This window comes from Sparus aurata, chromosome 7 (genome assembly GCF_900880675.1).
Source record: "Sparus aurata chromosome 7, fSpaAur1.1, whole genome shotgun sequence".
NCBI classification, from domain to species: domain Eukaryota; kingdom Metazoa; phylum Chordata; class Actinopteri; order Spariformes; family Sparidae; genus Sparus; species Sparus aurata.
The window spans coordinates 2,560,540-2,575,088 of record NC_044193.1 but is presented as its reverse complement, the minus strand read 5'-3'; the positions used below and the strand labels follow the sequence as shown (position 1 = coordinate 2,575,088).

Here is a 14,549-nt window from a genome sequence, read left to right as displayed (position 1 = left end):
GATTTAAAATTCTTCACCAAAACTACAGTTTTCCTTTAACATATGTTGAGATTGAAATATTTCAAGAAAACAAGTTTACCTGCAGTATAAAACTATTGAACAAAAGGTTTAATGAGAGTTCTTTCACAAACTGAAGTATATAACCAGGACCTATAAGTTACTGTTATTGTAATTGTCAGTTGATATCTGAAAAACCTAACTTCTTTAATATAACTTTCTAGAGATGGCGTCAGCTCTTCCTCTCGTTGTGCTCCTCTGTTTGGCGGTAAGTGTTGATGCATCTTGCAAGAGTTTTTAAATCATTTGGTTTATTTAGACCTACATCAAACCATTTCTATTTTTCTGTAATTATTATTTTATCGTCAGCAGTATGACATTCTCACTTTGTCCTTTTTTTTTATTCACAGTAATAATCAGTAATAATTCTTCTTCTTTTTCTTAATGTAACTACAACAAACACCTTCTGCGTTGATTTAATGAATGTCTTGTTCATGTTCACAGGTGTCTGCTGCTGCAGGTAGGTAGCTGCAACTTTCAACCCTGTCCAGTGACAGAAGTTCATCCAGAACACATTACATCATGTGGTTTGCTCGAGTCATTACACAGAGCAGTTCACCAACACACCACCACCTACTCTGATCAATGCAGACTCTGGAATGGAGTGATAAAATTACACAATGTCATCAGAATCTTTATATGAACCACTGTCACAAATTATTTGAAGTGAAACCAAGTAATTACAGCATCTTTCAAGTTATTCTGATGGTGGAAGGGTGTTCGAGTTGGTTTCCTTTAAAGGGGAGACACTACAGGAGAAGCCATCATATATTCATACATTAATCCATAACATGTCTTCTTTTAGACTAAATAAAACAACTAAAATACACATTTATGTGTCTATTCCTGTTCTAGACATTTAAATGCAAACAGATAGATCCTCATTGGTGATATCATTTCAGAAAAATAAGTTCTATGGTGATATTTATTAGTTGAACAATTCCACCAGCCTGTCGTCCTCCTGGTTGGACTCGGATTGGATCGCGCCTTTTCATCGTTCAAACCAGAAAAATGACGGTGGCTGATGCAGAGGTGTGTTGTTAATCTCTCTTTATTGGTCGTCAGGTAATCGATGATCATGTTTTAGCTTTTCAGAACCCGTTTGTATTTCTTTCTGTCTTATTATTCTCTGCGTACATGCTCTCTGATGTTCCATATTGATTTTGTATCTCTGTTTTCTTCCACCGTCTCCTCCATCAGCGTAACTGCATTCGTCTTGGTGGGAACCTGGCCTCAATCCACAGCTACAGGGAACACGTCTTTATCAGGAGATTGATCAAAAGAGTCACTCGCTCCAATGTCCATGCCTGGATTGGGCTGTTTGATGCAATTGAGGTGAGTCCTCCTTTTTTTTTTTTTTTTTTTAGATTGTTTTGGCCTTTTGGCATAGAACAGTTGAAGACCTGACAAGAACCAGGTTGAGAGAGAAAGGGAGTGACTCGAACCCGGGTCCACTGCAGTTAGGACAAAGCCTCTGTACATGGGCCGCCCGCTCTACCCAGTGAGCTGAACGGCGCCCCAGGCCAGTTCTATTTACACTTGTTGACTACAGAAAAATCTGTAAACTGCAATCAATGCAGCTGTTCAGCAAGCATCTTTCTCTTCCAGGAGCGTAAGTGGCTGTGGACTGATGGGTCGAGGGTCCAGTTCTATCGCTGGGGTCGTGGGGAGCCCAACAACAACGGTAGAAGAGAACACTGTACCCACATCAACTTCAGAGGTACGAATGTTATTTCTAAACTTCCCAATGGAATTTCTTTTTTTTTTTTTTTTTGAGAAGAAAAAATAAGAAAAAATTGTGTTCATGTTTCATCTTTATTAGTCTGTGGAACAAGCATTATATTTAAATATACTCTGATCAGTTCAACAAGTCATTAACTGCAAAGACATTTGTTGTTCTCAATCACTCTTTTTCTTTTACAGGGGACTATTGGAATGATGAACCATGTACCTATAGGTATGCTTCTGTTTGTGTGAGGAGACGTTGATGCCTCCATCCTCCATCTGCCCTCATGTGTACCGAGATGATGCCACTTCCACCATGACGACGTTACTTTGTCTTTGATCTTACACTTAGTTAAGAGCAAATCTTCTCTGATGATTCACTTTTCATTAAATGCTTTAAATCATAATGCACCAAATCAGTAAATGGCAGCATAGGAAATTGCCTCATTGAACTATGATTTAACATTTTTGATTTTTTTTCTCATTTACTGTCATATATTCACTATCTTTCATTTCAATCACAATCAATACAAAAAACAAAAATACACTGAAATAAAAATATTCTTTAAGCATGATACGTTTCTTTAATTGTGTGTGTGTGTGTGTGTGTGTGTGTAGACTTGTATTTGGTAACCAGACTGTCATACTTACTGTCAGAGAGGTGATGACGGACACTCTATGACAACACTCAACTTTTAAAATTTATAAACTTTTAACTTAAAGCACCCCTCCACTGTATTATGATATTTTTATGATATTTCTGAGTCCTTTTCTTGGCAGTGTTGATGATGTTTGTAGACAAAAAGCGTAATTTTTGTGCTCAAATTCACAAAATTTAAGATGTTGCTAATGTGTAATAATGACATATGACTATAGTAGAGTCTGTGAGTCATACATCATTCCAACAGGGTTATAAAAGCTGTGCGGCTCCTTTAAGAATCAGGGCGGTGAGCAGTGTGTTAGTGGTCAAGCAAGAGACCTGGAGCAGACTGGTGTTAGTGACCGGAGCAGAGGGTGAACTTTAGCAGATAAGTTGTCTAGTAGCAGTTAATGTACAGTACAGGTTACAGTTTGACCAAAGTTGTAATTTACTAACAACAAAATGAACACTGTACAGATATTTTTCTTATTAAATATCCAGGCGCCTGGGGGGGAAGATCACACCAGCTTTTATACACAACTCTGATCAGCGAAGACTTTAATACTTAATTTCATAAACATGATAATTCTATTCAAATGACGGCCTGTTGGACGACCTAAATAGACCAGTCAATCCATGTCCAGACTTTCTACAGGAACCTAGTTGAATATTTCCCAGTGACATTTATTTTCTATATTTTTTTGGCCTTTTGGCTTTATTGACAGGACAGTTAAAGATATGTCAGGAAACAGTTTGAGAGAGGGGGGAGCACAACAGCTCACCTGTACAAAGCTGCTTCTTGAAGTGAACATGCATGTTTCTTCCCATGCTTTTTTTCAAAGGTTTCACACTTGCCACACACAACTCAGAATAGTAACAGCATGTCAAGCTAACGTAACCTAGATTGGAAAATAACGTTTGGCTTTATCGTGCTGACAGCTGATTATCTTTTAAAAAGGACTTTTATTCAGCGAAGCTGTGCGAATGATTGAAAGCTGGTCTGTGTCATGATGTCTGTAGAGGCTGCTGAGTCTGGTTATGTTGCCCATCCTACGGAGGGTTGGTCCAATGTAGAAATTTGACATTAAGCCAAATTCCGAACCAGACTAGTAATACAGAATTTTAGCACTAGGTGGCGTACATGGCTCAGCCTCTTCTGAGTGGAACTTAATGAGTGTCCTGGCACCTCAGTCTGTCTCAGGCATGTTCAATCTGAACACTGTGAAATCTTTGAGGTACATTTTCTCTGGTTAGGTGGGGATGTCAGAGGTGTAACCAAGACATTTATGGGAAATCTTTTCAAAACTTACATTTGAAGTGTTATTGTTAGCAACTTGTTTTGTGATATCACAAAGACATTGGACCACCAAAGTGAAATCAGTTCATCCTTGGGTCTAACTGGATGTTTCTGCCAAATTTGAGAAAATTCCCTCGAGGTGATCATAAGTTGTTGGGTTCACAATCACCAGCATGGGTATAAGATTACTCTCACATATCATTCTTCTGGCTTGTCATCATAACATCTGCTGTGGTTATGTAAACTCAAAAAAACATGTATTTACAGTGAACATTGTAACTCAATAAAATAGTTTCATCACTGTTTGTTACATTGCCATGTTTGAGCCTGTAGTCTAGCTGACTGAATTAACCTTAACTATCATTATTGCAGTAGACTGCATGCTTCTGCAAACACATCATATGAATGAGAGCATGAAAATGTAAAGTATAGTCAAATAAAACAGGAGCTAGGTCTGCTCATGCAGGACTACTGTTTGGCTATTGACACTAAATCAAATCAATTTTATTTATATAGCCCAAAATCACAATCACATTGCCTCAGTGGGCTTTACAATCTGTACAGTGAACAACATCCTCTGTCCTTAGACCCTCGATTCGAGTGAGGAAAAACTTCACATGTTGATGGAAAAAAAACCTTTTAACAGGGTAGTAGTAACACTACTACCCACTATGCCAGGAAAAAAATTTACCTGGTAACAAATCTAAAACAAACATCTTAAACACACCCCCAGATGGACTCATGATATAACAGTAGAGATATTGGCTACATCTTCTGACTGTCCAGTCTGCACATGCCTACACATAAACAGAAAAAAACAAAGTGACTCAAACTCCTCTCGACTGACTGCTTCAATATTATTAAATTGTGTTCCATCTCAAATATTCCATATTTGAAACATATATTGTTAATGGTTACTGGAAATATAATAATTATAATAACAATAAAAAGCATCTGACTAATTTCAGATACCATGACTGAACTGAAGAGTTACTGTGTCTTTAAGAGATAAGGGAGGACAGTATGCCGACAGCTTTGACTGCTTGGAATGAATCCACAACAGAACACTCATGATATGTTTGTTTTAGGTTTGTTTTCTGGTACAGTGGGTGTGTCAATAGTTCATTCATATGATGTGTTTGCAGAAGCATGCAGTCTTCTGCAATAATTATAGTTAAGGTTAGTTCAACCAGCTAGATTACAGGCTCAAACATGGCAATGGAACAAACAGCACTTGTAAAGTAACTTTATTTTTCATGCACTTATCAGAGATAAATGTAACAAAACTACATAAGTATACACAGTTTACACTGACAAGTTTAAAGAAGAATTTAAAAAAAAGTTTTGCATCATACATATAACTTAATGTTTTGCTCAAGAATAAACTTAAAATAAAAATTGAGTTCCATCTCAAATATTCCATATTTGAAACATATATTGTTAATGGTTACTGGAAATATAATAATTATAATAACAATAAAAAGCATCTGACTAATTTCAGATACCACGACTGAACTGAAGAGTTACTGTGTCTTTAAGAGATAAGGGAGGACAGTATGCCGACAGCTTTGACTGCTTGGAATGAATCCACAACAGAACACTCATGATATGTTTGTTTTAGGTTTGTTTTCTGGTACAGTGGGTGTGTCAATAGTTCATTCATATGATGTGTTTGCAGAAGCATGCAGTCTTCTGCAATAATTATAGTTAAGGTTAGTTCAACCAGCTAGATTACAGGCTCAAACATGGCAATGTAACAAACAGCACTTGGAGTTACAATATTCACTGTATGAACACTTAAAAATGCAAATTTTCACAAATATTCCCGCAGATGTCTATCAGCATAAAATGATGACATGGTGGCATTTCACATTTAAAAGGTCAACTTCACTGTTACATCATAATAATCTGCTAAAATACTACTCTGGCCATTATTCATACCAGGGTACGACTGGCCTTTTCAGGGACAGTGCAGATTATTAGAAATCAAGAAGACTGAAAACTGATATCTTGGACCGATATTCATTGGGATGAAGTACAGTTTACTCATGTGCTGTTCTTGAGTACAATTTTCAGTTACTTTACCTGAGTATTTCCTTTCCATTCCCATCCCTATCATATTCAATGCCATAACTCATGAAAAAGAGGGGAGATTGTGTTTCACATTTGGTCAGATACTGGACATTAACCTTGGGTGCCAACCAAGAAATCTTCTGTGCTGTCTTGATATAACATGTAAAAGCTAAACATTAAAAAATATGGATGTTACACAGACATCTTCAACCACAGTTGGAGTTATCAAACACAAGGATTATGACTATTATTTTTTTTACTCGTATTGAACTTGGTTTTTGCTGATCTTGATTTTCAGATGATTGTTGTTGCACCATATGGTGAAGTGCTCTATCAGTCCTCTGTAGTCCTCTGTAAAAATGATCGTCAAGTGTAGACGGCATGTGTCTGACTGGAAGTTATTCCCTGGAATCATTACTACTACTTCAAACGCAAGGCGATAATTAGTTTGTGAAGATCGTATTACCAGAAAGAGGCAACAGGTTGTCTTTAAGGAGGCACCTTTATTTATTTTATACACGTATTTATTGATACTAGAATCAAATTTCATATGTAACACCCCTATGTCAAACTGTGGAAGGTGTACTGCGACAGTTAACGCTATTGTTGTTTATGTATCAAGTGGAGCTGATGTCTCAAGTAACCAGAATGTTTTTATATAATTGTGTAAGGTACACATTTACTGAAGGCTGTGGCAATATGTAAAAAGATATTAACTAAAAAAACAGACAGTCTTGTGGTCAGTGGATGACAAGCAAGTTAAAGAAACAAGCACCCAGACAACTATATAAAGGCTGCGTTCTCTTTGCCAAGACATCCTTCAACCTGCTACTGCACGAGCAACTTGTATCTGATCATCATAACACGGTAAGGTTTTAACTTTGCCTTTCATCACAGCACCAGCTGCACAGAAAAGACTTTTAGAAAAGGACAATTACCCAGTGCTGATTTACAGTTAATCGTAGAAAAACAGAATAGTTATAATAGTAATAGTTTGAGTGTGTGTTACTAAAAGTAACTTTATTTTTCATGCACTTATCAGAGATAAATGTAACAAAACTACATAAGTATACACAGTTTATACTGACAAGTTTAAAGAAGAATTAAAAAAAAAGTTTTGCATCATACATATGACTTAATGTTTTGCTCAAGAATAAACTTAAGAATTTGAAATTGCATGTGTGTTTCACTGTATACAGTTATTTTTTATGTATAAGAATATACAATTATACCAAAATAAAAACCCTGTGGTACTTTTTCAAATGCATGAAATAAGTTTGTTTAGGCAGATTTTTCATCAAAACTACACAATTTTCCTTTAACATAATGTTGATATTGTTGTATTAGGTAAGCTATTGAACCAGAGGTTTAATGAGAGGAGTTTCACAAACTGAAGTATATAAACAGTACCTATTAGTTACTGTAATTTTGTTCTACAGTTGATATCTGAACAACCTAACTTCTTTAATATAACTTTCTAGAGATGGCGTCAGCTCTTCGTCTCGTTCTGCTCCTCTGTTTGGTTGTTGGACAGTTGGACGTAAGTGATGATGCATCTTGCAGTTTTTAAATCATTTATTTTATTTAGACCTTCATTAAACCCTTTCTACTTTTCTGAAATTATTATTTCATCAATCAGTATGACATTCTCACTTAATGTCCCTTTTTTCTTCACAGTAATAATTAGTAATGATTCTTCGTCTACTTCTACTTCTTAATTCAACTATAACAAACACCTTCCGAGCTCATTTAATGAATGTCTTCTTCATGTTCACAGGGTTTCTTTTTTCCATTTCTGTATCGTCCCAGACCACAGCATCGTCCCAGACCACAGCATCCTCGAAGTTATTCTAAAGGTGGGAGGGTGTTAAAGTTTATTTCTTTTAAATTGGAGACGCTACAGGAGAAGCCATCATATATTTATACATTAATCCATAACATGTCTTCTTTCAGACTAAATAAAACAACTAAAATACACATTTATGTGTCTGTTTAGTCCAGATTTCTGTTCTAGACATTTAAATGGAAATTATTGCATATTTCATAGATAGATACTCATTGGTGATATCATTTCATAAAATTGTGTTTTATTGTGATATTTATAAGTTCAACAATTACATGCATTTACCCACAGTGTCATAATTTATTTCTGAAGTTCTACAATAGTTTTATTATTTGCATATTTAAGCCCACAATTTCTGAAAACTCTGAAATAATTGTCTTGCAATACGTATGAAGTTTTTGCCTGTTTAATTTATACACAAAACAAATACAGACAGCCTCTAACCAGTGTTACTACTAACTGCTGCTAACTGTATTCTGTTACATCCATGACTGTAGCCACTGTTACCGTGTTAGCTAAGTTAGCAGTGAAGCTAGCCAGACAACCGGGGGAATGTTAGTATTTGCAGCACTTGCACAGGAGCTTTAGATTGCTGGGAGAAAGAGTTTATGTTTTCAGGCCCAGTGCTAGCTGCTTTGGATGCTAACTTCTGTAGATGTCTAACAGAATACACAGACATAGTTGACATAATGTCAACATTATTTCACATTCTGGTAATAATTTTAGTTAATATTTGAATGGTCTAAAAACAAAGATTCTGACATATTTCAACTTTGATGTAAGTGATCAACTGGGGAAGTTTCATGGTGAAGTCCATTAGTTAAATTATTTATGTAATTCACCTGTAGTGTCTTACCAACCCCAATGAATATGATGTAAAACTTCTGACTCAGACTTGAGCCTCATTCTGTTTGTCTGTCTAACATGAAAACTGTGATGCAGCCTGTCCTTCTGGTTGGTCTCCGTGTGGCGGGCGGTGTTTCATTGTTCAAGCCAGAAAACTGACGGTGGCTGATGCAGAGGTGCGTAGTTAATCTCTCTTTATTGGACTTCAGGTAGTCGATGATCAAGTTTTACCTTTTCAGAACCCCTTTGTCTGTCTCTCCTCTATCTTAGTCTTCTCTGCGTACATGCTCTCAGATGTTCCATATTGACTTAGTATCTCTGTTTTCTCCCACCGTCTCCTTCATCAGCGCAACTGCATTCGTCTTGGTGGGAACCTGGCCTCAATCCACAACATCAATGATTACAACTGGATCAGGGGAATGGTTAAAAAAGCCTGTGGCTCTGATGTGCGGGCCTGGATCGGGCTGTCTGATGCAATTGAGGTGAGACATTTTTACACTTGTTGACTACGGACAAAACTGTAAACTGCAATCAATGCAGCTGTTCAGCAATCAGCTTTCTCTTCCAGGACGGAAAGTGGCTGTGGACTGATGGGTCGAGGTTTGTCTTCAGTCGCTGGGGTCGTGGGGAGCCCAACAACTACGGTGGACAAAGAGAAGACTGTACCCACATCAACTTCAGAGGTACGAATATTATTTCTAAACCTCCTAATGGTATTTTTAATTGAGAAGAAACATGGATAAAAATTGTGTTCATATTTAAATGTACTCTGATCCGTTCAAAGAGTCATTAACTGCAAAGATATTTGTTCTACTCAGTCACTCTTTTCCTTTTACAGGGGAGTATTGGAATGATGAACCATGTTCCTTGAAGTATGCTTCTGTTTGTGTGAGGAGACGTTGATGCCTCCATCCTCCATCTGCCCTCATGTGTACCGAGATGATGCCACTTCCATCATGACGACGTTACTTTGTCTTTGATGTTACACTTAAATAAGAGCAAACTTTCTCTGATGATTCACTTTTCATTTAATCCTTCAAATCAAAATCCACCAAATCAGTAAATGGCAGCATAGGAAATTGCCTCATTAAACTATGATTTAACATTTTTGATTTCTTTCTCATTTTCTGTCATATATTCACTATCTTTAATTTTAATCACAATCAGTACAAAAAACAAAAATACACTGAAATAAAATATTCTTAAAGCATAATACGTTTCTTTAATTGTGTGTGTGTGTTTGTGTTTGTGTTTGGTGACCAGACTGTCACACTTACTGTCAGAGAGGTGATGACAGAAACACTATGACAGAAAACTCACAGCAGTGATGTCACAAGTATTTTTAACTTAAAGCCCCCCTCCATTGTATTTTAATATTTTTATCCTTTCTTGGCAGTGTTGATGAGGCAAATGTTTGTAGACAAAAAGCATAATTTTTGTGCTCAAATTCACAAAATATAAGCTGTTCTTAATATGGAATAATGACGTATGATTATAGTAGAGTCTGTGAGTTATACATCATTCCAACAGGGTTATTAAAGCTGTGCGGCTCCTTTAAGAATCAGGGCGGTGAGCAGTGTGTTAGTGGTCAAGCAAGAGACCTGGAGCAGACCGGTGTTAGTGACCGGAGCAGAGGGTGAACTTTAGCAGATAAGTTGTCTAGTAGCAGTAAATGTACAGTGCAGGTTACAGTTTGATCATGAATCAACTCTGCAGCCCATCAATACACAAGGAGAACTTCAGTTTGAGTGACAGCTGGCACTATCCCTGCTATTATTCATGCTGCTTGGCCATGCCAATATAAATGCTGTTGCTAATCCATGCTAGTGATGTTGACTACTAGCCACACCCCCATTCTCTGTTTTGACCATTAGACAGAAGGAAAAACTGACTGACTTACTTTAAGGAGTAAAAGTAAAAGTCCTCGATCCAAAACATTAAAACGTCTATTCCCATCCAGCCCAAAGTTAATTCAAAGTTGTTTTGAACCATCGTTTTGGGCTCTTTTGAAAGGTTATACCCTGATTGTTTGTCCCCGAGCTGTCAGAAGCTCTGTAAATGATTCTATCATTGATCAATAGGAGTCTGAACACACTGAATGCTAATTTATTTTTCTCACCTGAATATTTACAATGTAATATAGGCCTGCAGGTGACCTGTAACTGCCTCCATTAGCTGTAAAGTGCATGTGGTCTTAAATAGCCCAAGTTGTAATTTACTAACAATATCACTCACAACAGATATTTTTCTTAGAAATATCCAGGTGCCTGGGGGGAAGCTCACACCAGCTTTTATACACAACTCTGATCAACGAACAAGACTAAAATACTGAATTTCATAAACACAATAATTCTATTGAAATGACGGCCTGTTGGACGACCTAAACAGACCAATCAATCCATGTCGAGGCACGCAGAAACTTTCTACAGGAACCTAGTTGAATATTTCCCAGTGACTTTTATTTTCTTGATCGTATGTAGGATCAGAGCTCTGTGGGTTGGATAAAGGAAGTTGCAGGATACCAAAAATAAATAAAGACAGGGCGGCACATTGCCGCCTTTACATTGGAGCAAATGTGCCACCTTTTCTACCAAAAAAGGGCGACTGTCACCCTTTCAGGCTTTTTTTTATTATTTCACTCTCTGTAACAGACAGCGGTGTGATCAGTGTGCAGGCAGCTCTGTATGGACGTGCAGACAGAGAGACCTGCAGTGAGGGCCGACCTCCACAACAGCTCACCTGTACAAAGTGCTCTCAGCAGGGCACTGTGGACGTCCTCAGGAGGAGGTACACACAAAAAAGTCCAAAATGTCCTCATGTGGCTGCTGCAGTTTTTATTCACATGCACCACACACAACTCAGAACAGTAACAGCATGTCAAGCTAACGTAACCTGAACCATCGACCATTACATTTGGCTTTAACGTGCTGACAGCTGATTATCTTTTGAATTGGGCTTTTATTCAGCGAAGCTGTGCAAATGATTTAAAGCTGGTCTGAGACTTGTGTCTCTTGCTTGGTTACTCTCTTTCTCTCCTCAGACATTGTCTTCTTTGTTGTTTTCACCTGTGTCATGATGTCTGTAGAGGCTGCTGAGCCTGGTTATGTTGCCCATCCTACGGAGGGTTGGTCCAATGTAGACATTTGACATTAAGCCAAATTCCAAACCAGACTAGTAATACAGAATTTTAGCACTAGATGGCGTACATGACTCAGCCTCTTCTGAGTGGAACTTAATGAGTGTCCTGGCACCTCAGTCTGTCTCAGGCATGTTCAATCTGAACACTGTGAAATCTTTGAGGTACATTTTCTCTGGTTAGGTGGGGATGTCAGAGGTGTAACCAAGACATTTATGGGAAATCTTTTCAAAACTTACATTTTAAGTGTTATAGTTAGAAACCTGTTTTGTGACATCACAAAGACATTTGACCACCAAAGTGAAATCAGTTCATCCTTGGGTCCAACTGGACATTTCTGTCAAATTTGAGGAAATTCCCTCGAGGTGATCATAAGATGTTGGGTTCACAATCACCAGCATGGGCATAAGATTACTCTCACATGTCATTCTTCTGGCTTGTCATCATAGCATCTGCTGTGGTTATGTAGACTCATAAAAACATGTATTTACAGTGAACATTGTAACTCAATAAAATAGTTTCATCACTGTTTGTTATGTTGCCATGTTTGAGCCTGTAGTCCAGCTGACTGAACTAACCTTAACTATCGTTATTGCAGTAGACTGCATGCTTCTGCAAACACATCATATGAATGAGAGCATGAAATGTAAAATATAGTCAAACAAAACAGGAGCTAGGTCTGCTCATGCAGGACTACCGTTTGGCTATTGACACACCCACTATAGCAGGAAAAAGATGTACCTGATAACAAATCTAAAACAAACATATCATGAGTCTGTCTGGGGGTGTGTTGAAGTTGTAACAGCAGAGATCTTGGCTACATCTTCTGACTGTCCAGTCTGAAAACAGTCCCTGTTGGGTTAGTAGTGTCAGTTCTGGTCTTGAACCTCAGTGGAGGATTCTCATCATGTTTCATCAACGGAAGAAGGCCGTGGGATACGACCAAAAGCTTTAGCAAATGCTAAATAAGTTATCTTAACCCCATGATCATTAATGAATGCTCAGTATCACATTATGTGTTTTTATAATGTACAGTAGGCTTGCATCCCTCTACATCAAACCTATTCAACTTCTTATGTAGAAGGGTGAGATTTTAAAAAAGTGATGTGCTAAGGGGCCAGACTTATTACATATATCTGTCCTTTAAAACTTGTAATTTAAATGTGTTAAAACAATGGCCTTTCTTAGTTTTCACAATTAAAAGAGAAATTCTGTGTACAAAAGTTCAGAAAAAAACATTTTCCTTTTTAATACTAGAAGTAAAGTGTCGGCTTGCTTTTAGTGGTTATAAAGTTGTACACTTGCAAATAACATGTATATCATAACAGACAGGTGAGGCAGGTCAGAGGAGAAAGTGTTAAAAGAAATTTGCCACTGCAGAGTAAAAGTGCAGAGGCGGTGACTTGCACACAAGGAAATGTTCTCCAACTCTGTTGTTTTTGTCACCTCCTCACCAGATGTCACATGTGATATCTCAGTCAGTTATGTATACAGAGCAAATAAAAGAGTAAAATAAACAGAGCACGATGAGTAAACACAGGTACCAGAAGATTTAAGAAAGCATTATTAACTCCTCCAAAAATTCAGGTAATGACTGTGTGTTTCCATTAAGACAGACACAAAATGATTCCTGTTGAAGAAATGCAGCTCGGGGCAGGTGAGAGGAATCTACATACAGCCACCATCGTCATGTTTGCTGTGTGCAAACCCTTTAGTGTCAGTCAACATGCGACATGACACAATGAAGCTCCTGACAGGTGGCCTGCATTTGAATTCAGGTTGGCAGTTATGTATCAGTGCATATTAATAATGAGCTGCAGTTTGTCATGAGACAAAATAAATAAATAAACTAGAACAGCACTCAGTAGAGTGCATTACACACTACTTTGAGTTTCAATATTCACTGTATGAAACACGTTTTCTGTTAACAGCTTCATAAAAGTAAATATTTTATATTTGTTTATTTTTTTTTGTAGATACATGTTTGGATGATTCTGCATAACCACAGCAGATGTTATGATGACAAGCTAGAATAATGACATTTGAGAGTATTTTAATGCCTGCACTGCTGATCCAGCATCTCATGATCACCTCGAGGGAATTTCCTCAAATTTGGCAGAAACGTCCAGTTGGACCCAAGGATGAAATGATTTGATTTTGTGGTCGAATGTCTTTGTGATGTCACAAAACAGGTTTATAGCAAAAACACTTGAAATTAAAATTTTAACAATTTTCCCCAACATTGAATAATGGCCAGAAATGTGTTTTTAGCAGATTATTATGACGTCACAGTGAAGTCGACCTTTTAGATATAAAATGCCACCACTTCATCATTTTATTCTAATAGACATTTGCAGGGTCGACTGTTACGCCTTTTTTGGGGCTGATAAGGATTATTGGAAAATCAGGAAGACTGAAAACTGATATTTGGGACCCATATTCAATGCCACAACTCAGGAAAAGAAGGGGTGATTGTGTTTCACATTCTGTCAGGTTCTGAATTTTCTCTTAATGAACTTACACAATAACAGACATAGCTCAGCATTCAAGCACAAGGTCATCGGTTTTGCTGATCTTGATGTTCAGGTGATTGTTGTTGCACCATGTGGTGAAGCGCTCTATCAGTCCTCTGTAGTCCTCTGTAAAAATGATCTCCAAGTGTAGACGGCATGTGTCTGACTGGAAGTTATTCCCTGGAATCATTCAAGTCAATACTGCTACTTAACTGGTGCGTGGAGGCATTCAAATGTAAGGCGTTCATTCTAGTTTTGTTTGCTGATGATCACAATACCAGAAAGAGGCGACAGGTTGTCCATGGGAAGGAAACTTTATTTATTTTCTCCACAAGTATATCGACACAAGAATCCAATTATTTATGATTCACCCCTATGTCAAACTGTGGAAGGTGTACTGCGACAGTTCACACTATTGT

The 14,549-nt window shown here is 37.5% G+C and overlaps 2 protein-coding genes across 2 annotated transcripts in view; both read left to right on the top strand.

The window, feature by feature from the left end:
* LOC115585365 (galactose-specific lectin nattectin-like) overlaps positions 1–2,343 on the top strand; it is a 35,831-nt gene extending 33,488 nt beyond the window's left edge. The window contains exons 3-8 of the mRNA XM_030423685.1: positions 222–265; positions 502–517; positions 1,007–1,089; positions 1,258–1,392; positions 1,666–1,777; positions 1,981–2,343. Coding sequence (XP_030279545.1) covers positions 224–265; positions 502–517; positions 1,007–1,089; positions 1,258–1,392; positions 1,666–1,777; positions 1,981–2,045 — 453 coding nt within the window. The 5' untranslated portion in view covers positions 222–223 and the 3' untranslated portion in view covers positions 2,046–2,343. The remainder of the gene's footprint in view (positions 1–221; positions 266–501; positions 518–1,006; positions 1,090–1,257; positions 1,393–1,665; positions 1,778–1,980) is intronic.
* A 4,917-nt stretch (positions 2,344–7,260) lies between these two features.
* Positions 7,261–9,589, top strand: LOC115585362 (galactose-specific lectin nattectin-like). The gene is made up of 6 exons (XM_030423681.1): positions 7,261–7,332; positions 7,570–7,648; positions 8,578–8,657; positions 8,829–8,963; positions 9,050–9,164; positions 9,320–9,589. The coding sequence occupies exons 1-6, from the start codon at positions 7,276–7,278 to the stop codon at positions 9,382–9,384; spliced, it is 531 nt and encodes a 176-aa protein (XP_030279541.1). The 5' UTR covers positions 7,261–7,275; the 3' UTR covers positions 9,385–9,589.
* Positions 9,590–14,549: the final 4,960 nt, after the last annotated feature.